General features: G+C 44.0%; 1 protein-coding gene across 1 annotated transcript in view; it reads right to left on the bottom strand.

Moving 5' to 3' along the window:
- Window positions 1–22,244, bottom strand: part of AMMECR1 (AMMECR nuclear protein 1) — an 84,565-nt gene that overhangs the window by 55,425 nt on the left and 6,896 nt on the right. Inside the window, exon 2 of the mRNA XM_015860463.2 lies at window positions 7,980–8,511. Within this exon, the coding sequence (XP_015715949.1) occupies window positions 7,980–8,511 (532 nt within the window). The remainder of the gene's footprint in view (window positions 1–7,979; window positions 8,512–22,244) is intronic.

The raw sequence follows: 22,244 nt of genomic DNA, 5'->3' as shown, positions 1-22,244 counted from the left end.
CTGCCACCTAGACGAGCAGACTGAGTTGCAGATCTGAACCCACCCCGTGCCAGAGAAGCCTGCAGATGAGAAATCCTGCTGGCAGAGAAGCAGAAGATAAATAGCAGGAGTCCTATATTACAAACACCGTAGTCCTGAGCAGGACCTTGCAAAAATTGCCGGAAAATTCAAGATAATGAGAAGACAGGCATAAAATTACTATTTTTATAGCATCGAGGAATGCAAGAACTTACTCCTTAAAACACAGAAAGGCACACGTGCCCTGAGAAAATATACACTTCTCTGCACAGCTGCTGTCTCAGTGACCTTGCCACAACTCAGCAGATCTGTTCTGCATTCCAGATGTCATTCTCAAGAAATCAGCATTTTAATAACTTCGGCTACAAGTATTCAATGTGGCTAAGGAGTATCCACATACAACAAGCACTGCCTTCAGGAAGTCAACGAAGCCCAGCCAGATCACAAAAATTAAGACACATCCCACATGGCACAGAAGTACATGAGCAGTGTGGAATACAAGGGAAGAACAGGCACAAAGGGACGTGGTAATTACAACAAAAATAGAGGATAAACGCCTGCTTTTGTCCCAGTGCTGGGCTGAAAGACACCAGAGCATAAACACAGCATAAGCCACAGCACTAACAGTAAGGAAATCTATGTCACAGATCGGTCCAAGTTCAAATTATCAACTGCTCTCAGAATGCAGCGCTGTGACCACCTTCATGCTTCAATCTTACAGGCACTGCACTTTTAACATCACTTTTTTGGAGGATATGCTTTTGACAATTTACAAATGAACTGCGGTAGAGCTGCACCGTCTCGTTACTTCAGTGCAAACTTTGCAATGCTAAACTGCATACCAATGAAACATACCAATGTATCACCCCACTCCATAGAAGCATAAACATCATAAAGAAGGTCAAGCATTCTCGTGATGCTTTGCTAATAAGGGTCAGGGCCTGACTGGACTTGTTTCGGCATCCAGCCTAGCAACAGTTTCTGTGTTGGCCAAACTCTGAGGAGCCCACTATGACTTATACATAATTTGCACCTTTCCGTTCCTCCACAGAGGCTCTTGCCAATAATATACGGCTCAAACATCCGTGTTAGCATAAGAGCAGCTCCGTAGGAAGACAATAACTTGATGCTACAGGAAGCCTGGTATAAGCTGTAAACAAGTACTTAATGTAAGAATGGATAACTTGGCACGCTGGGCCAGCTCCATTAATCATGGCACAAGCCTTGAGAGATCAAAAAACTATGAAGTAGATGAATAAATTTCATTCATTGACTAGGTCACAGCCTAGATCTGTACATTAAGCAAGCTGAGCCAGACCTGTCTTCCAAATATATTCCCGATTATTTGTAAGTTGTCCACACCAGCAGCTGGTCCCTATCCAGCAACATGCAGTCAAAAGGCATGATACCAGAACTGCCCATACAATTAGATGATATCTATTTGTTTCTTAACACAAAAGACAAAGAAGTGCTACTCTTCAGTTTATCTTGTTTTAGCATTCAATGCTGGGTGATATTACAACTATGAGTCATAAGAAGTAAAACATTCAGCTCACAACTGAACACAAGGCAAAGCTTTGCAGATTTTAGTAGCTCACCAAGAAGTATTTGTGTTGAATTATCAAAACCGGTGTCAAAAGTCAAATGTGCAAAATCCCCAGCAATCTTTATTAAGCAAGTTTCCTCAAAAGAAGATAGAGCAAAAGGAAAGGTGACAGAAGATCCCAATGTACCTGAAAGACAGGAGGCAATAAAAACGAATGAGCAGATGGACAGCACAGGAGAAGCGGCTGCTGACCTTACCTCACCCCTACCCTACAAGGGACAGGGGAACAAACAATTCTACAAAAGTAGCATTAAAGCAAAGCACTTACAGTTTTGTGGTGGCTGCTTTTATCTGAGATTGCAACAGCAAGGCCTCTTTCTTAAGGCCATCTGTGATGCAATCTCCAGTACTAATAGAAACATAAGAACAGTTCACTACAATGAGTTTATAAAGCAAAAAGCCCTCGTTACATTGTATTTAACTTAATTTGGAGTTTATCAGTGCATTATTTACTCCATTCGCCAATGGTAACAGAAGATGAGCTCACAAGTAGAGGCAAGTTCTTCTGAAGCCACACAACTCAGTTCATTTTCCTCCTCTGCTGTAGTACCAAAATGCAGTCACCAGCCCTGCTTTAAAATATGCTGGGAATTCCCTGCTGGGCACTGCCAATGCCAGACAAAATACACATTTTCCACTGCACTGTATTTTAAAAACTTCCACCACAGGATACCACTTTGAAAGAACTGCTATTACATGTTCCAGCGCCTAATGTTCAACAGTAAAGACAGCGTCAGGACAGTAGATAGATGCTGAAGTTTGTAAGAAACCATAAGGCGTACACAAAAAGTAGAATGGAGTCAGACAGATGCACAGACACCAGAGAACACTTCCCTGTCTGCACTTTTCAATGCTGTTTTTTTGTTTTATGACTGGTGTTGATCTTTAGCTGTGACCAAGCAATCATTATAGCTGTTGTGTAACGTCACCGAGTGTGACAATAAATACAAATTATTGCACAGAGTAAGTTTCCACTACCACGCAACCACAGCAGAGCAACAGCAAAATTTCAGACTTCTGATATCAACAACAGCCTTGTCATTAGGTACAGCTGAACTCTGAGGGGGACTGCAAGGGAATAATTTGTTTTCTTTTTTTCCTTGTTTAAAGGCTGTCCTCTGAAATCCATTCTTTGTTACATTTCCAGGAGGTTTTACAAAAATGCTTGTAAAGAAACATACCAGTGCCAATGAGGAGCCCAACACAAGGCTCCCACTTCACATCTGACAATAAGTTGTGGAGACTAAAACAGGAAGTGAGGCGCCAGTGAAGGAACAAAAAATGAGAGAAGCACGTAATCCTCTGAACCTGCAAGCAATACAGTTTTTATTGACGGATGTGCAAGCACACAAATACATCTGCAGACAAGCCTAGTCTGTTCCTGGATAGCCAGGAACAAACCCTGCAACTATTTCTTTCTTACAGGGTTAATTCACACTTACTCTGAGCAGAATCACAGCTTCATTTGGAAGTGTGAAAACGGGTCGGCACAAAATGAACACTTTTCAAAGTGTACTGAATTTAAATGACTCCAAACTTCACTAACAAAGAACCAAGGTGATGCAGTATCACTACTCTGCACCCTCTGAGAACATGTAAACTGACAGACTGTAGACCTGGAAACACAAGGAAGTACAAAGGTCAAGTGGACCAGTATTGCAGTGTAGATGTACCTCAGTCCCATAGCCAAACAGAACAGCTGATGCAGAATACTACAAATCATCAATGAAGAAAAGAACTGCTGCCTTTCCAAGCTAACTCTTTGGATGGAGGTATGATATCACCTAGAAAACTGTTTAACTCAGAGCTCTTCAGTCACAGGAGATGGTGCAGCCGGGCAGATGAGTGGTGGTAACGAACGTGGCTGCCAGCATCGTGTCTGCCAGCGGCTGGAGCTCTGCACGTGCACGGGGCTGGCAGCCTCTGCAGGCGGGACGCCTCCTCCCGCACCAGACTCACCACAAGTATGCACATCAGCTGCATCCATTTAATGCCTTTGGCACAGTCCCCCTGCAAGATGAGGAGGATATGAGCAAGGCATCAGTAAGACACTTGATGCAAGGCACTCATGGTAAACATCTTTCCCAAGAGCTCCACAACCAGGCAGGAGCAGGGCACGGGTGGCATTGGCCATTCCAGCTGCAAAACATCGCTCCTGGTTACCAGCTCCAGCTGGCAGGGGCAGAACAAACACTCCCCTAACAAGTAACGTCAAGTAAAGAAAGGTGCTCACCACCAAAATGATCCTGACAAGTAGGAGCTGGTTCCCAAGTGACCTTCAGGAAGGATGCAAACAGCTGGTGAATGAGTTACCTGCTGGACTACTATACATCTTCTCTACAAAGTGGCATTCACACTGTGTAGGAAAAACTAGAGAGATAAAGCAAACACTGTGCAGAATCAAACTCAGAAGGATGATTTCCACATGTTAAAGGAAATATACACAGTAAGCAGAAATCTGAGAATCTGTAAAGGATACAGCCCTTGTTTCCCACAGCACAGCTCAGCTAAACTCTCAACACTGCGCGCTGTTCCCATCTAGGGAAGGCATCCATGCACACACATTTCCACTCAAGCACCTTCCTGATAGAAGAAAAACAGTGAGCAGCATGAACCTTGAGCCCCTGCCTGCTGGTGGGCGGCCCTTTCCCACTTCCACAATGGAAGGCAGGACATGGCATTGTTTCCACTGATCGCAGAGGAACGGGGTGTGTTGCACTAAACCAAACCAGAAAGGAAATAATGGGATGTGAGTTATTCATTTGGAAGGTAAAAAATACAGAGGAAAAAAGGATATTTGATTTTCCTTCCCCCAAAAAGGCTTGGGGCAAAGTGTTTTACAACACTTTCTGCAACTCCTCGGTTGTGTTTTCATTAGCACTTCCAGATTTCTACAGCAAAAAAAACCTGCCTTTAATTAATTGTTGTGTTCCATAACTTTACTCATCCAGCTGAGCTTCAAGAACAATGTATTTTGTGTAAGTGACAATTTTTGTCCGCTGCAGCAGTTCTCAAACTTTGCATCAGCTTTTGTACCTCCAGAATAATTTTTACATTCTTTCCACTCCCATCAGTGCAGTTTGAGAGTCACTGCACTGGTAGAAGCAAGAGTAAAGGACATGTCCTGCTGAGCACACCCTGAGAAGAAAGGGGGTATGTCTTAGGGAGCAAATCACATTGACGTGAGATTTTAAGTAGAAGAACACTGTTCAATTAGGACAGTAAAAGAGGAAAACGTTGGCAGATTGGTGGAAGACTGTAAGAGGAAGAGGAAGCCTGCGGCAGGATGGATTTACAGAGTCTGTTCTTGCTAAGACACTGCTGGACACATTCAGCATGTTCCCATTCTTTTCTGAATTCATGACTCTCTGTCTTTGACCCACAAGCTTCTCAGCAATGCCCTCCATGGCCATCCCATATCCTGTACTTTAGAAATTACAGTCAGAGGCACAAAAAATGCCAACTATTTAACCCATGTCTGGGCAGTGCTCAAGTCTGCAACCCTTTCAAAAGTGGCATTTTTTGGTCTCCTTTCTATTCAAAAATCCCTTCCCTTCAAGCCCTGCTGAGGTCCTCAGCTCAGCAGCAAAAACTTCCAAAAACCTGGAGGCGCTGCAAGCATCCTTTGTTCAGAAGACAACACACCAGAACCTCTGGCCCAAGTGATTCAGCAACCTGCTCTTCTTTGATCCTGCCCAGCTTTCTTGTTCAAAGACCTGCAAGAAGTATGAGTAATGCTTGGGTAAGGATACCTGCTTACAAGTCTTTCATCTTCCCTGTAATTAATGTAATTAAAAAATGTATTTCTAGAGTTCAATTTCTGACTCCTATTTTAGGCTAACACTCTAAGACCAGATACTTTAATATGTGACAAAACTTGCAAAAGGATTCCTAGCAGAAAGCTGCAACATCCATTTACTGAAAAATGCCAGATCTTATTCAGGCTTTGTGCTCTACAAGATGAAGCTCAGCTTCAAAGACAACATCCTACCTTTGTGAACTACCCGGTTATTGATAAGCCTGCCTGCAAACCTTCCGGCTGCTGGAAGCCAGGCTGCCTCTGAATGTGTGGCTGGAGCAAATTATTCACTGACCTAGAATTTCACATGTAATACTGAACAACTTTTTCAAAGTTGCTTCCCCAACCACACAAACATAATCAGCTCACGAGGCTGCTGAAAGCAGCAGTTCTGCCATCTGTCCGCCTATTCCCACCTCACACTTGTGCAGGCACAAGCGGTTGTGAAGCCACACAATGATCCAAAGGGAACCAATCTCTGAAAACCAACCAGGGAAAAAATAAAATGATAATTAGATCATTCTTCCACTCTGACACACAGTAGGACTGTGCATGCCGGCAGGAGCATGGGAATAAGCACAACCAGCATCAGTGACTTTAACAGTTGTGCCATTTGCAGAAGGCCACTGGCACAGCAACCTTTTTATAAGGTCAGGCACTAAATCTCAAGAACGCTTAAGCACACACACGTATGTTAAGTAAAATTATTTGTGTTGCTCTAATTTGCTATTATGATATTTTTGAAGTAGTAAGCGGGAGAAAGAAGGTGAAGGTCACCCACAGGAATCAAAGTGTTTGGAAAGCATTTCTGTGGTCATCTTCACCTCTGCGTGTTTCTCCCAACAAAACAGGGACAGTAACACCAGCCTCTTCAGCAAAACATTCTAACACGATTAAAAACACACCGCGGTGATACGATAATGCTGTTACAGAGAGACAAGGACAGAATTCAACTTTCTTGTGGCAATGAATGAGCAAAAGGGCACAAAGGTGACATGAGAACCTCTGGGATGAAGAACAGACACAGGACACCGCAAGGCAAAATGGCCACTGAGAGCAGCAGCTCCTCGACATCGCTATCTACAAGAAGACAAACACGGATGTACAAACTACCTGGGTAAAGAAACTCACAGCAGAGTCTCCCTGCCCTCCTTTCATTACTGGTACTCTGATGTAACCACATAGGAGTTATGAAGAGAGCATAGGAAGGACTTGCTGGGGTGGCGGGTTAAGTAGGAATCCACAGAGCTGGGTTGTCATGACAGCAGCTGAAAGTATGCAAGAGATGTATAGATCGTGGGTATTAGAACAGCAAGGACTCCAAACAAGATCATTAAAACACGACATTATTTTTAACACCGAGAGATATACACTACATCTCATTAATGAAACATGGACTGCACGGTAATCACTTGCACTGGTGAGGGTGCGTGTGAATGGAGGACACATGTAGAAATGCTTCCACTCGACTAGCAAAGAGCACGTTCTGCCCAGAGCCCAACAGTCATGCGGCACTGGGAAGGGGCAGTGCATGCGCTCCTGTGGATCCCTCACTTGAGCCTCAGCTGAAGCTCAAGCTTCAGTTTCTGAAGCCCAGAAACTCGCCACGCAAGCTCCATCCCATTGTAAAGCAGACTAAAACGGTGGAAACGATTTCGGCAACCCCTTACGTTAAGTTGGCATTCAGACAGCATGCAGTTGGTAACATCCCAGCTGGGAGGCAGTAACTTCCTGCAGTGAGAAGTTACTCCCTGGAGTGCCCAACCGTGCCGGCAGCAGCACGGGAACACAACCAGCACTGCCCGGACAGCAGGGCACGACACAGACCCCAATGAGCACAGCTCAGCACCGCGCAAATGGGCCTTGGTGGAGGCTCTCAAAGCCCTCGGTGGAGGCTCTCGCAAGCAGGCTTGGGAGGCAGAGGCGGCTGTGACTAACAGGTGTTAGCTGTGATCCATTCGGAACTTTGGAATTTGGACGTGGTAGATTGCTGAGGGGTTCGGTACATCTAATACGAGATTGTCTCCAAGTGTTGCTACACAGCGGGGTCTCCGGGACCAAGCAGCACCTCAGGTGCCTGACACAGGGGACATACTGGTACAGCAATGCTCACACACCAGGACCCGCACGCCAGGCTCCCCTCGAGGTACTCACCGTGACACTGCGAGGGAACACTCGCGCTCAGTGCCCGTTTCGCGGAGGGGTCCCGGAGCGGCCCGCAATTAGAAGCACGGGGCGCTGCCGCCCGGCCGGGCAGCCTTCAATGAGGGCTCAGCGCCGGGAGCGGGGCGCCGGCGGGCACGAGGGACACGGGAGGCGGCGGGGCAGCGGAGTCACCCCGCGGGGTGAACGCCGCCAGGGGACCCTCGTGCCGGGAGGGCGCGGAGCGAAGGGACCCGGCCGGACCCGCACGGAGCGGGGGGGCAGCGGGCCGGGCCCGGGGCCACGCGGGGCCGAGCGAGGACAGGGGCCGGGCAGCGGCGGGCGCCCTGCAGGGAGAGCCGGGAGCGCGCCCACGAGGGCCGGGAGGCGCGCGGTCAGGAGACAGATACTCACTAGGGGTCATTGGTGAAGCGGGGGCTCCGCGGGGGCTGGTAGCCGTACAGGTGACAGTAGAGCACATCGAAGCAGAAGCAGCACATCTCGGCCGACACCACCATCTTCCTGCAGCCGGGCCCGCCGGAGCCGGCGCCGGGGGAGGCGAGCAGCGAGGCGGCCGGAGGGGAGAGGCCGGCGGGGCCCCCGCCGCAGCTGGGCGGCAGCGGCGGGGCCAGGGCGCAGCCGGCGGCGCCCCCCGCCAGCCCCCCGAGGCCGTTGAGGCGGGGGCCCCCAGGCGGAGGCAACGCCCCCGGCTCGCCGCCCGCCGCCGCCGCCCCGCCGCAGTGGGAGCCGCCGCCGCCGCCTCCCGGGCCGGCTGAGCCCGACGGAGGGGAACTGGAGAGTTTCTGCTTCTTCACCCCGCAGCAACCCGCCGCCATCTTGGAGCCGTCTCCCCCCACGCAGCGCTTCCGACCCATGGCGGGGGGGCCGGCCGAGCGGCTGGGGGACGTGCGGCGGCCCGCTCCGCCTCCTGCCGGGCCCGCTCCGCCTGCAACGGGGAGGGAGGCGGAGGGAAGGGGAAGAATGAATGGGGAGCGGGAGGGAGAGGAAGATGGAGGCGGGGAGGAGGAGGGGGGGGAAGAGAGATAGAGAGAACTGCGTTAGGGCGAGCGCTGGGGCGCCGCGGTGGTCCCCGTCCCCTCCCGCTGGGCCGCCCCTCTGCGTCCCCGAGTCTTTCTTCTCCTTCTGCGGGGAAAGTGGAGCAGCTCCACCCCGCGTGCTCAAGGAATAAAAATAACCCCCGGAGCCGAGCTCGGCTCTAGCTCAGCCCCCGGGCGCTTCCGCACGCCCTGCTGAATAATGCAGGTGACCTCAGGTGCCTCTCGCTCGGCAGGGGATGTGTTCTGTTAGTGGCACGGAGTGCTGGGGAGCCCCCACGGAACGCGACGGCCGAAACCCGCAGTTCTGTTCAGCTCTGAATCTGTTTGAATCGCAGCCCTGGTGTTACTTCGCCTCCCGGGGCAGTGGGCACGGAGCTGGCTTTACTCAGGCATTATAGTGCTTAAAAACCTATGTATACATATAGGAAAAGAACATCACCAACAAAAAAAACACCACCAACAAAACATGATCAGTGTCATGCAGATGTCTCTGGCATGGGAGATAGCAGCTGTTTAACACAGAATTGCAACGTCGAGGTAGGGAAAGGAGTGAAGGCTACCTCATGTAGGTTAACTGTATAGCAAAATATTGCAGGTTTAGAGAGGCTGAAACTCACCATCCAGGCTCAAATGCAGCCTACAGAAAGCCTTTGTGGTTGCAAACTACTTAGAGATTGAGTTTCCTTTGTTTTGTTGGAAACGAGCAGTTAGATGGTGTAAAATGCTCTTTTTTCCCCCTCTTCCTTTTTTTTTCCTTTTCCCCTCTCTCAAACAACTTTCCTTTTTCTTTGGAAAACAAAGGCAGCTTCTTCCCCTTGTGGGATTCATTAGCTTAAACCCAGTTAGCAGTGACACCTTCTGTTGCTTTTGGGAAAATAGTTTCTTCAGGTACTGAATTCTGGCTTTTTCTAAGTCTTTCAACTCATAACCACGTAAAATTCGAATTAGATGACTTGGGTTAATTGCAACGTCTGTTTCATTGGCCCTTTGATTCAGTTAAAGCTCAGGTTCCTTTACTGGTCTTATTTCAAGGAACCTGAGTGCATTGAGTTCCTTTATGTATACAGCACTTTTATGTTCTGCTAACTTTAGCACGTTTTCTCCAGATGATTGATGGGCGTGCTGTGCCTCATGTAAAGTCAAATGCACTGAGTGACTTCAGTATAAAGAAATCTTTCAGCAGTATGAGGGGTGTCTACTGTGGTAGTGCAATTACATCAGTGTGGTTTAGGGGCAAGGTAGCTCTTCTTTCAGACTGGCTGCTTGCAAAAAGGTATTTCTCAGTGGTCCAAAGCTGCTCTGAAATGTCGCCATTAAACAACAACAAAACCAGCTTGTCCAACTGGTCTGGTTCCAAAGGTCCAACCCCTTTGGAATCCGTGATGAAACTGGCACCAACTACAGGGGAGTCAGATATTTCTCATACAGGCCAAGAGATGATCAGCGTTCTGAGTATCTTGTAATGCAATTACAAACAAGAACAACGAGAACAAGGAAACAATGAGCCAAAATTGGGCTGCATTGTAAGCAGGAGTGATATAATCCTTGCCCTATTAGTATCAATTCTTTTAATAGGGACCGTGACAGGTGAGAGATTTAAAAGAGTCCTTAAAATAGCACATTTAGGCTGCGGTTCCACGTGCATTTCTGCAGCAGTAGTAATGTTGATTTAAGCAGCTCTACCTCAGCTGATTGTTCTTTTTCCTGTCCCACCCGTTCTGTGTTCGTGCAGGTGTTTGTGCAGATGTGAGGCAGAGGATCAAGCTGACAAACAATTACCCTTTTCCCTTGATTGTCTTTCAGCCAGTCATTTCTCCCATCTGGTTTATCAGAGGGTGACACAGAAATCTGTGCCAGTCTATTCTGGGGGGGACTGCGTAAATCTGAGAGTTCGGAGCTCCAGGCAACTTTTCAGTGTTGTTGGAAAATGAGAAAATGCAGCCTAACAGGGCACTGCACACAGCTAAGGGAAAACTGACAGAGATTATTCTTAAGTGTTTGAATGTTAAATGCAAGTGATAAAGACCAGTGGAGTAAAGAGATGGATGACAAAGGAGACTTGACACTGAAGCAGTTTATACTTAAGACTGTGGAAAAGTCAGAGCTAGGAACTGAAAGAAAGGGAAATGGAAACTCCTCTTTTCCAAATATATCATTTTCCTTTTTCTTAGAATTAAGGAAACATTATACAACCGTTTTTTGTCTTTTTTTCCTTATTTTTCTGTACAGTGCCTACAGCCAGAATCTCTATGAAGTTGTTAGCTTTGTTGTGGAGGAGAAGAGTCTCTACTTACACTCAGAGGGTAAATTCTATCTTTGTATCTTTCCATCATAAGAGTCTTTTTTTGGATGGCTCTGCCACGAAACTGGAAGATTTACATGCTGAGAATTCCTTTGGTCTGAGGAGTTCCCACCCATTGTGGAGACTGTCTAGACAACTCTCCCCTTGCACTGCAGCCTCCAAGGCATTATGGGTGTAGCTAGGACGAAAGTGGTTTAGCCTGGTTTGCTTTCTCACATTATTCCCAAGCTGGTTTATCACGATCGTGAGGCTTGTGTGAGTTTCCCTCAGTATATTCTGCTCATACAGAATAGTTGCTGCTCTTTAGTAGGTTCACTGTGTCACAGCTGTGCCCATGAGAAATTAGATGCAGCTCTGTATCTAGGCCAGAAAGCGTGCACCAAATCCAATAAAGCTAACTTGCATGTCTGAGAACAGTAATTGTTCCTACCAGTTAGAGGCCATATCCTGCTATTGTTCCATATATATTAAGGCCTTATTGAAGTCTCTTCTAAAAAATCTTGTACAAAAGCTCATTTCAGGATGTGATACCAGCCAGCAGACTAAAGGCCCTTGCATGTTGTGTTTCTGGAATCCTGTTTCATATCATGAGCTATGTCATAATTTCACCCTGCTCTGAATCCAGGCTGCTATTTTAAAATTGACATTGTTTTTCAGACATTTTTCACTCCTATGCAAGTATAGAGTTAGGTCCTTTTACACCATCTGTGCTTGTACTACAAAATTAGGCATAGGTTTGCAAAAAAATCTAAACTGATATTTGTTTATATATCTGGGACCGGACAATCCTCTACTTAGCAGTAGAAACATTACGTTTTAGAAGTGCCAGTGGAGTCAGAAAAGTTATTAATTAAAAACCTAAAGATCAAAGCACTTGAAATAAATGAAAGGTGAGGAAGTTGCTTTTTCATGGAATTCTTTCCACTTAATTTCGTGAGCTGCAGTCTTCCTCAGATATTATGCTAATGCAATATCCTATCCTTTCGAATGTATTTTTCTAATGCACGGTGATAAAGGAATACGTAGTTTACATTGCTGCTTTCACACTATAAATTCACCATGGTTTCATTGAGGTCAGTGGAGTGATTTATGCTAGCTGATACATTAATAATAAGCCTTAGGACATATTTTTTGACATGGCTGTTTGTAGTGTGTCTCCTTCACAAAATGTTTTCCACCGCTGTGGAGCAACCATGTGTATTAATAGCATTTCTGATTTCTGAACAGTCCAAAGTGCTTGCTCTAATAAATTAATAAATTTACAACAATATGTAGGTATCTGTTTATCCAGGGCAGTCATACAGCCACCCCTACTGAAACCTAGCAACAGTCTAACAGGACACAGCAATTGGGGAGCATTAGGAAAGACTGTCATCATTTGTTTTCAAATGAATGAGTAATTTGGGAGGACACAATTTAATTACTGAGGAATAAAATCTGATCAGAACACCACAATTATATTCTGTGATCCTATGATGAATAACAATTACCTTAAATACTGGTGGTCATAAAGACACTGTAATACTATACCCCAAAACTCCTGCAACTGTTTTGGTGTCATGGGAACTGGGAACGCTTGAACATTATCTATGATTGCACTGGGTAAGACCCAACTAGACAACACTGAGAAATCTGACCAACAGCTCTGATCCTTGTACTTTCCATGGGTTTATAGCACCACCTTTTTCCTGTAAATGGGCTGTTAGTGAAGTTACTGCCTTCTCTAATGCCTTTATCAAGTCAGATGTAGTCATCGATGTAGTGGTACATTTTGACAGTAGAGTGTTGGTTGCAATCTTCTAAGCCAGGCACCACCAGATTATGGCAAAAGGTAAGCAAATGCACATACCCCTGAGGCAGGACTTGAAAAGTCCACTGCCTGCCCTCCCATGTGAATGCAAACTGGTCTTGGGATTCCTTAGCAATTGAAATGCTTCAAAATGCATTTGCTAGATCCAGAACGCAGTGATATGTTTCTGTTTCCATATTCAGTGTATCCATGAGGGAGGCAATGTTGGATTTGCCTGCATGGATTGGCAACATGACTTCACTTAGTTCTCCATAGTCTACCATCATTCTCCAGTTACCATCTAACTTGCCCATGTGGGGGCAAGTAGGCTGAATGCATGTCGTATAATCCCTACTCCCTCCAGCTCCTGCACAATTAGTGATTTCCCATTGCCCACCCTTGAGTGTATATTGTTTTGTATTCATGATCAAGTGCAGCAAACAAATGGGCTCATTTTTTCCATGGCCCCTAAAATTACCTGCACCACCTGGATGCTAAGATGTCTTTCTCTTAGTCTGAACCCTCCCACCTTGAAAAACTTGTGTAAACTTGTATAGTTTATGTGCTGTTATATATATATATATGGTCATTTCTTACACTAAGAGGTGGAATCTGTCCCTTATGATGTTTACTATTCAGCAAAATTGTGGCAGCACAGAGATTAACTCATTGTTAAAGAGAAAATGACAGCCCTAAATACCATAGCATAACGAAAATGAAACGTGGCATTATTTGCTTTTACTAATCTGCAGTCCATCATTTCACTATATGAGAGCAGACATTTCTTTCTTTACTATTTAATCAAGTATCTGAAGATATTAACACTAGAATAAATTAAGGGCTTTTAATAGACTCTGAAAAGGCAGCAATTTCAAGATGGTCCACATTAATTATTCTTTAATTAAATGCAGTATGTTAAGCATAAGGAAGTGCAGAGATTTGGGTGAAAAAGGCGGTAGAAATCTCTAGAAATCAAACTTTTAATAAAGCTTAATCTGTAACAGGGACAGCAGAAAGAAGAAAGGTCCAAATATGCCATACTAGAATCACTAAAGAAAGAGAAATATGTGATTACAAGTAGGAACAGAAAACAACAAATTTGTAATGGAGGGAAGGGCTACAGAATGAGGTAACGGTACCAGATTGAGATTTTCAGATGAATGTAAAGAATTAAAAGGATAAAGCTGAACCAGTTGTAAAGGTGATCACAATCTTGTTTTCCGAGTCTGCATTCAGTATGAAAAGTTATGTTTCATAAAACCTTTAAAAGCATAAAACTATGAAAAGACTTACCTTGTTGCATTATGTGGTTTATACAGCAGTGTCACAACCTTGCTCTGAACATCTGAATATTGCATTGTAATATACAGTATCCAATCATGTAGGCGAATACAAGTAATAAAACCTGAGGCTCATCAACTCTCTCAGGCTATGTACCTGTACTGCATTTTAACACTACCTCTCTACTTTCTAAATCATTAGATCTCACACACCAAATTTATTCCCCTTAGTAGCATTGTTATCTTGACTGCCCACTAAACATGAACCCCAAGTGGGGATGACTTCACTTTGCTACTGAGCTCTCTTTGCTTCAATTAACTTTACTTGTTTCAATTAACTTGGCATGTTCTGTGAAAAGATCTCATTATTATGTGATGTTTTTTTTAAGGCATGAAAAATATGCTTGAGGTACATGGGGAAACAGAAATGACTTAAAAGAAATGGTACCTTTTGGCAAATAGAAGCACTGAATGGCCATATTTCAGTGATAATAATTGTTATAGTCTATATTTAGTCCCTCTTTAAAACCTAATTTTCTTGCTAAACTACCTAATGACTGCAGAGAGTACAAAATAGAAGGAATACCTTTACCTTGTTTGTTTGAATTTTACTCCAAATTTCATGGGGCAATAATCATGTCTTACATACGTTTCAACAGTAGAAAATACTGTGTGATTTCTACTTCAGACCTATCTGAATGTGGATAACTATATAGAAATTACTTTTTAGTGACTCTAACAGTGCACAGGAGGAAGGAATTAAAATTGGAATAGTGATGTTAAAGTTTTTAAGAGCTTGTGTAGTCAAACTTGCAAGAGAACCAAGCAAAGCAAGGCTGGAAGAAATGAACCTGTTTATTGGTGATACATATAGTACATGACACAATGCAGTTTCTACGGCTTTTAGAAAATGAGAGTTCTGTTATTTTTATATCTATCTTAAATAACAGAAGTGAACAGATTTACAACTTTACTATGTTGCAGTGAAAATGTTTAGTCACAGCCTGAAGCAGTGATTGAGCACCTGGTGGGAAGGCAGGGCCAATCCAGGAGAACTCAGCTGCATGCAGTGTACAATTGATTGGAAGGGGTGCAGCCAGGGTCCATCCCTTCCCAGACCTCATTTATGAGTTGGCAATGGAGCTGAGGGTACCTTGCTGGAGATTCTTGCCTACCTGAGGCCTTTAAAGGTAAGCAGCTTCTTTTCTCTATTTCTAGGCTGTTGCATTTGAGTAAATCCTTACTTGCTGCAGGCTGGGCTTGCAGTAGTGCAACCAGTCTTGAAGCGTAAGGGGTTCTGGTGTTTCCCTTCCTGGAGAAACACTGGGAAAGCAGTGCAAACCCTACAGAAATGTGCGTTTCTCCCAAGAAAGGCTGAGTGTGTGGGTGTTGCCAGGGCAAGAGCAGGAGATTTAAACCCAGAAAATACAGGACTAATGGTCACACACTGAGCCCAGCTGCTTCAGAGCCAGCCTGGCTGGAACTGGAGTGACCCATCTCAAGGTACAAGGGGTTTTTGTTTGGGCATGCTTGTTTCTGTTTTTATTGTGAGTCAACTAAGAAAGCTCATGCTCTGCTTTGAAAAGTGCTCTTCAAATGGAAGTTGCAGGTAGGAAATTACAGGCAGCAGCAACATTACACCAGTATCACCTCAAGTCTGCTTCAGAAGGTAACTCAGTCAAGCCTGGCCAGATTATATCATAAAAAGTCCTTGGATTGAGTGGGCTTTGTTGTGATTTGTTTATTTACTTATTAGAGTTCTTACATACTGGTAGCAGCCTTAATGCATGGTATTTCTAATGCCAAAAATGCTTTTGCTAAGAGTATTTAATTCTATGAACTGGTATAAATCATACTAGTACAAGATATGGTATGGTCAAAAGTGGCATCAATCATGTTTCTTTAGTTACCATCACTCTTCAGATGAATTTATGGCTGTCAAGAGAATCTTGTACTTCTAGGAATGTTGTAAACCTGAATCATCCAAGAACACTAGTTCAGTGCATATGTTTACTGATGTGTACTTGTGTCATAAGATCCTGTGTGCATCCTGTTTGACTATATATTAAGCTTACATTTTGTAGGTGTATAGTTATAATTACAGAGTAAATGGATAGCCAGAGGGTATCTAAGAAAAGACTCACCAGTGCTGAAGCTTTCAGTCAAGATGGATGCTTGCTGCAAAAATTCCACACAGGATCAACCTCCAGAAAAAGATGCTGCCTTAGAGGTGGTCAGCCCTTAATTGGGTCTTGGAGAGGTGGAGTCAAGCTCCACCCCTTCCAGGAGCACAGCTAAATTACCTTCACCTGTGCTCCCACAGCTGACTCGTCAGTTGCCTCAGGTGGTTAATCAGAGGTTCAGGCTGTGATCAACAGTTTTCCTTACAGTAGGGCTCTTCTGTTGAGGGATATGTGGCTGTATATGTACCAAATACCGCTCAATGCAGTTATTTTGCTGGAAGTGACAGTCTCAAATTCTTACTAAGCTGTCACATTAGCATGTTGCTGACAGCCTCTCAGGAGGCAGCTCTTCTATGGATTGTAATCCCTGCTCTGTGGTGACTCTAAGAGCACAGGGCTCCCAAAAGGTTACCTTGCATGCAAAACAGAGAGGGAAGCAAGAGATGATAGAGGACAACACAGAGAATTTACAAAAGAGAAGGGAGATGAGTAAAATGCCTTTCCTTATACCACATGTATAGACAAGGGATCTGAAGTGGGATCGTAGAATCATAGAATTGCTTAAGTTAGAAAAGACCTTCAAGATCATCAAGTCCAACAACAGTCTAACTGCAGTACCCTAACTCTAACATCCCACTACTAAATCATGTCCCAAGCACCACATACAAATGGTTTTAAACACATTTAGGGATGGTGACTCAACCACCTCCCTGGGGAGCCTATTCCAGTGCTTAACAACCCTTTATGTGAAGGAGTATTTCCTGATGTCCATCCTAAACCTCTCCTGGTGCCACTTCCTTTGTCCTGTCAGCTATCACCAGTTGAGAAGAGACTAACCTAGCTCTCACTGCAATCACTTTTCAGGAATTAGAAGAGAGCAGTAAGGTCTCCCCTCAGCCTCAATGCCGTGTACAGAGGCAGGATGACTTCCCTAGTCCTGCTCAACACACCATTCCTGATACAAGCTAGGATGCCATTGGCCCTTGTGGCTACCTGGACGCACTGCTGGCTCATATTCAGCCGACTGTCCATCAGCGCACCAAGGTCCCTTTCCATCAGGCAGCTTTCCAGCCACACCTCCCCAAGCCTGTAGGGTTGCCTGGAGTTGTTGCAACCAAAATGCAGGACCTGACACTTGGCCCTATTGAAATTCATGCCTTTAACCTTGGCCCATCAAACCAGTCTATCCAGCTCCCTCTGTAGTGCCTTTCTACCCTCTTGCCAATCACCATTCCATGTTTGTTTGTTAGTCCTTGGTTTTGTTCAAAATCAGTATATTATGAATTACTTTGTTATGAAGCTTTCAGTGCTTCTGTTTTAAGGCATTTCATGTCTTCTGGAAAGATAGTCACTTGTTTATATAGCATTTAGTATTAGTGTCTTTGTAATCGTCAATATTTGAGGTAGTTGTTATTCATCATAGAATCACAGAATCATTTAAGTTGGAAGGGATCCTTAAAAGCCATCTAGTCCAATTCCTCTACAAAGAGCAGGAACACCTACAGCTCCATCACCCTGTTGAAGAGTCTGTCCCATTCTTTTTCACATAGTTCCCCCCTGCCCCGCTTGAGTCAGAAGATGGCCTGCTTTAAGAATGTTAGGGAAGCCAGTGATGTTACAGTCATGTAGTCTGTGGCCTTTTGTGTCTGAACCATGTGCTCTCCCTGGAAGCCCACAGCTCATCAACCTGTATGCAAAAGCAAAGGTAAAGCCAAGGTGACCTGTTGCAAAGCTCTTCTGTGAAAGAAGGGCATGTGCTCCATGAAGCTTGCAGTGAGCTGTAGATTAGTTACTTCTGAAAAATGAGGCAACTGTGCTCACTAAGTTGCCTTCTGGAAAATTAGGAAAGGAGGTGTGTTAGAATTGGTGTGCCCAAAATAATGGGGTTCCTACTTCTCAGTAGGAAGGAAAATATTTATAGAGGATTCACTTCATTTTTGAAGGAAGCAGGTGCAGTTGGGAGAGTGTTTGAATAATTGATGTTGGGATTAAAGCTTTGGCTGCAGTAAGACAAGTCTCAATTTGAATCATCTTAATTTGTGACATGTTTTCTTGCAGCGCACAGCAAAATATATTTATTCAAAAATCTTATGAAACAGTAATTATAGTAAGTAAAGGCAATTGGCAGTGATTGAAATACTAATAATACATTGCATTTCAAACATTTGTTTAAAGTGACCTCAGCCTGTTATTTTACTGCTAGGAAAAAGACCTCTCTCAAATCACATTTGTCTACCACTGAGATGTCATAATAGTATGCACTAGCCAGATTAGAGCTAATTGCTAATAATTCATTCACCAGAAGGTTTGCTATTATCAGCTTTATTTATGTAAAGTGCAGGTTGAAAAATAGTTCTGTTTCTCACAAGTGGCTGTGCAAATTTCATCTGCTTTTATTGGATGTCATAATCTCCTAGAAATGATATGTTGTTGCTCTCATAGTTGGGGGGGGGGGGGAAGCAAATATAATACAGGATTCCAAGAATATTTTGAATAGTAGCAGGCAGAATATATTTATGTTTGTTAAGCCTATAATATAGAATCTTTCTGTTCTGGCCGTGAAAATTTGTGCTGAGAAAGGAATAAAGCTTCCCTGAGGGTGTTATGTGTACACCGTGTATTTAGATGCAAGCATGTATAGAAGTGTTATCTTTTTCATTTCTTCCTTTTGCATCACCCTATCTTGTGTGCTAGCGCTCTTTGCTGCTCTGATTGAGGATGACAAGAACTCAGAGGTGGGTTCCATAGGCAAACATATACATCCGCTGCCTCTCTACACTTGTGTTAAATAATGCAAAATTGCATCGTTTAGCTCTTGTGCTGATGTGCTCTCTGACATTTCCAAGAGACAGAACGATACAGTTTCTGCAAGAGCTATTCCTTTCATCTGCTTTTTCTGTAATGGTATTTTTTTGTAACATAGTTCACTGATTCTCAGTTGTATTTGTTCAAAAGAATGGAGGCCTTATTGTAAAATAAGCGATGTTTTTACTTAAAATTGTAATAGAGGAAAAACACATGAAAACTCCTTCATAAAGTTCAAGCTACTTTATGACATTTGGACAGAAATCCTTCCTTTTCCAGCTGTATTGTCTTCCTCATTTCTAGGGAACTTTCAATACGCTGCTCGTAGGCAACAGACAAGATGAGGAGAATGCAATTAGTTCTTCATCCACTGTGGTTTAGGAACTATATTCATCAGATAGTTAAACTTCAGATACACAGACATCAGTACCTCTATTGACATACGAATGCATTTAAAATCCTTATTTATGAGCTTGCACGTAGCTGCCTGTGTACAGGTAAATGCAGTTTTGTTTATTTTGTAGCAAACTTGCACGGTTGGCAGTTCTTGAGCAGCATGTCTGCTCTGTGCTACCTACACAGTGCAGGTAAGGTAGGTCTGGCACCTGCCTGAACAGAGAGCCGGGACCCCTCCCTGCAGGTGCTTTGGGAGGGGCCGCAGGAGGGCAGGGGTCTGCCTGCTGCTCTGTGTCTTTCATTCTCAGATGCTTTCAGGGTCTGTCTGGCCCAAAGCAGTGCTGCAAGTCTGTGCCTAAGCAAACTTCGCTGCATAACTTCTGCTTGACTGGAAAGGTAAAAATAATCCCTGACATAAATCAACTTCATTCTGCCTCAGGACATAATTTAAATACCTTCTCCTGGGTGTTCTTCCCTCTTTGTAAAAGCAGCAGGTTCACTTTCTGGCCTTCACACTCTAATTCTAGAAAACTGTTAATGAGGGGCTCTGCCAGTGAGGGTGGAGATGTCACTGCAGAAGGATACTGCAGCAGCAACCAGAACACAGTGACAGGAGACAGGGAGTCTCTTCAGTATTTCCTAAGGTTGTAGGGCCAAAGTGTTTCCAAGAAGGGTGTAGCAGGACTTTTCCTATGGGAAGTAAGGGAGATAATGAATGAACTGCTGCTCGTCTCCATTCAGAAATCCACTTGAAGATGCATGGGGTTACAGATCTGAATACTGTCCCATGGGTATCCTCTCTACACATACGGTGGGGTTTTATTCTTGTTGTTTGGTGTATTTTAAAGGATAGTCAATAGTGTTGGACTAAAATCTTCATCAAAAAGTTGATGCTATGGGTGGTGGAAAAACTACTACTAAGGCTCAGCTTGTGTAATCAAAACAGCTAATAAGGGTTTGCAATGTGAAGAGGCAAAAATGAGCAAAAAGAAGAGGAAGGGCATGCTGTCAGTGCGGCTTTACAGATGGAGAAGGGGCCAAGCCTCGATTCTGCAAAGCGTAGAGGCAGAACCTGATTTTTAGCATTTCTAAATGTGTACATTTGAACATATTCTGTTTGATCCTGGCAATGCTTTATGCCTACGCACTTCTAATTTTAACTGTTCTCATTTTTTTTTTCTTACTATAAAAGAGGGGGACTTTTATAGACTCTCTCCATATTGCTTTACTTGACTACAGTGGAGCATCCACATTCTCAGCACAACAGCAGGTTTTCAGTTTGTGCATAGGTGTGTGTTTTGTTGTTGTTTCCCTCTGAAAAGTGAGCGTGCAGCTGTTCAGCCCACATCTTGCACCGAGAGAAACAAGGAGCAGCAGATTTACCTACACTGACTGGTTGTGTGTTTTTCAGTACAAAGTAATGGGGTTAATATGTGGCTCCAAAGTAGAAACCTTAGCCTAGAAATGATATTTCACAGGCTCTGGACTGAAAACACAGGTGTAATCAATTGTAAAATTGGCAGGACTGTTTCTGGATGCCTGTGTTATTCAGCACTCATATCAAAACCCCTGTCCAGCAAAAGCAGAGCACAGGGTGACGCCTTCCCATAGTGTAACCTTTAAGGCAAGTTCTAACAGTCAAGAAGGAAATAATTAAACCCAGTGCATTGGTGCTGCTTGACTTTGTCCGATGTGATGGCAGTAGTTTGAATTTAATAGGAGAGGTTTAATCTTCATATATGCGTTGACGCACTCTAGTGGCAGAAACTCGCAGTGCTGTTCAGGCAGTGAAACTCAGACTATTCCCTTTCTTGTCTGTGTGAAGCAATAGTTACAGCGGGTGAAAATAGAGTTGATAGTTATTGAATACAACCTAGCAATTCCCAAACTACCGCTCAAACTGTGTACTTCTATATAACTCGTATTTCTTTACATGTTCTCAAAAATAAAATGCTGATTCAGGGATTTCACTTGTCTCATTTGGTCAGCATTGAGGAACACACCCGGATCTAACCAGCCACTGAAGTATGGGTGCAGTATGTGTGCAATATATCGAAGTCGGTGAACAGCAATTATCCACAAGTCCTTGGCATTTGTCCTGTAATGGTAATGGATACAGAGTCTGGGCAACCTCATCCTTTAACCAACCATCATTAAATGGTAAATCAATAACTGCATCAAAAAATGTATTTATAGCTAAGCTCTAAACCTAGTGGTTTTGCTTATCCCATTAATCATAAATAATTCACTGTTTCTTCTTCTGAGAAGACGTAATGGGCCATTTAGCTGCTTCAGTTGTTTTCATTTTTCCCCTTCACAGAGCTGCTCTGTGGCAGAATCCCTCACATAATAGGGTAAAGTACCACCAAAATATATGCTTTATCATCACAGCAATTATAAAGATGGCCCTACCTATGAATAAGTATTTTTTCAAGGATCAGAAACTGCTGCAGTACTTTTATTTTGGCTGTGGGGTATTACTGACTCTCTGGCTTTGCTGCTGTTAACAGTTTGTGTTGCAGTAGAGTGGAGTATCTTGTTTTTCATTGCAGATTATATGTTATCCTTTATTTTGCTCAGCCACTGAGCAACTTTCAAGTCTTGCTTTCTGGTTACCTGGATATCAAAGAGTAATGTACACGGACTGCTTCTTGCTGCTTGGCCTCTGAGGCTTTTTAATTTCAGTTTTTTAAGAACTTTTTATATGGGCAAGTTGCTTCACTGGTGTTGTATCTAAAGTCCTGTCCAGATGCAAATAGTTTAGTGGAAATGTTCTTCTTCTCATCTCCTAAGATCTGCTTGCTTTGGATTTCAGAGTAGTTTTTAGGCTGGTGTAACTCTTTCCTAATTACTGGAAAGACACGAA

The sequence above is a fragment of the Coturnix japonica genome, chromosome 4, assembly GCF_001577835.2.
Source record: "Coturnix japonica isolate 7356 chromosome 4, Coturnix japonica 2.1, whole genome shotgun sequence".
NCBI classification, from domain to species: domain Eukaryota; kingdom Metazoa; phylum Chordata; class Aves; order Galliformes; family Phasianidae; genus Coturnix; species Coturnix japonica.
Note: the sequence above shows the minus strand (reverse complement) of the source record. Positions and strands in the feature narration are given on the sequence as shown.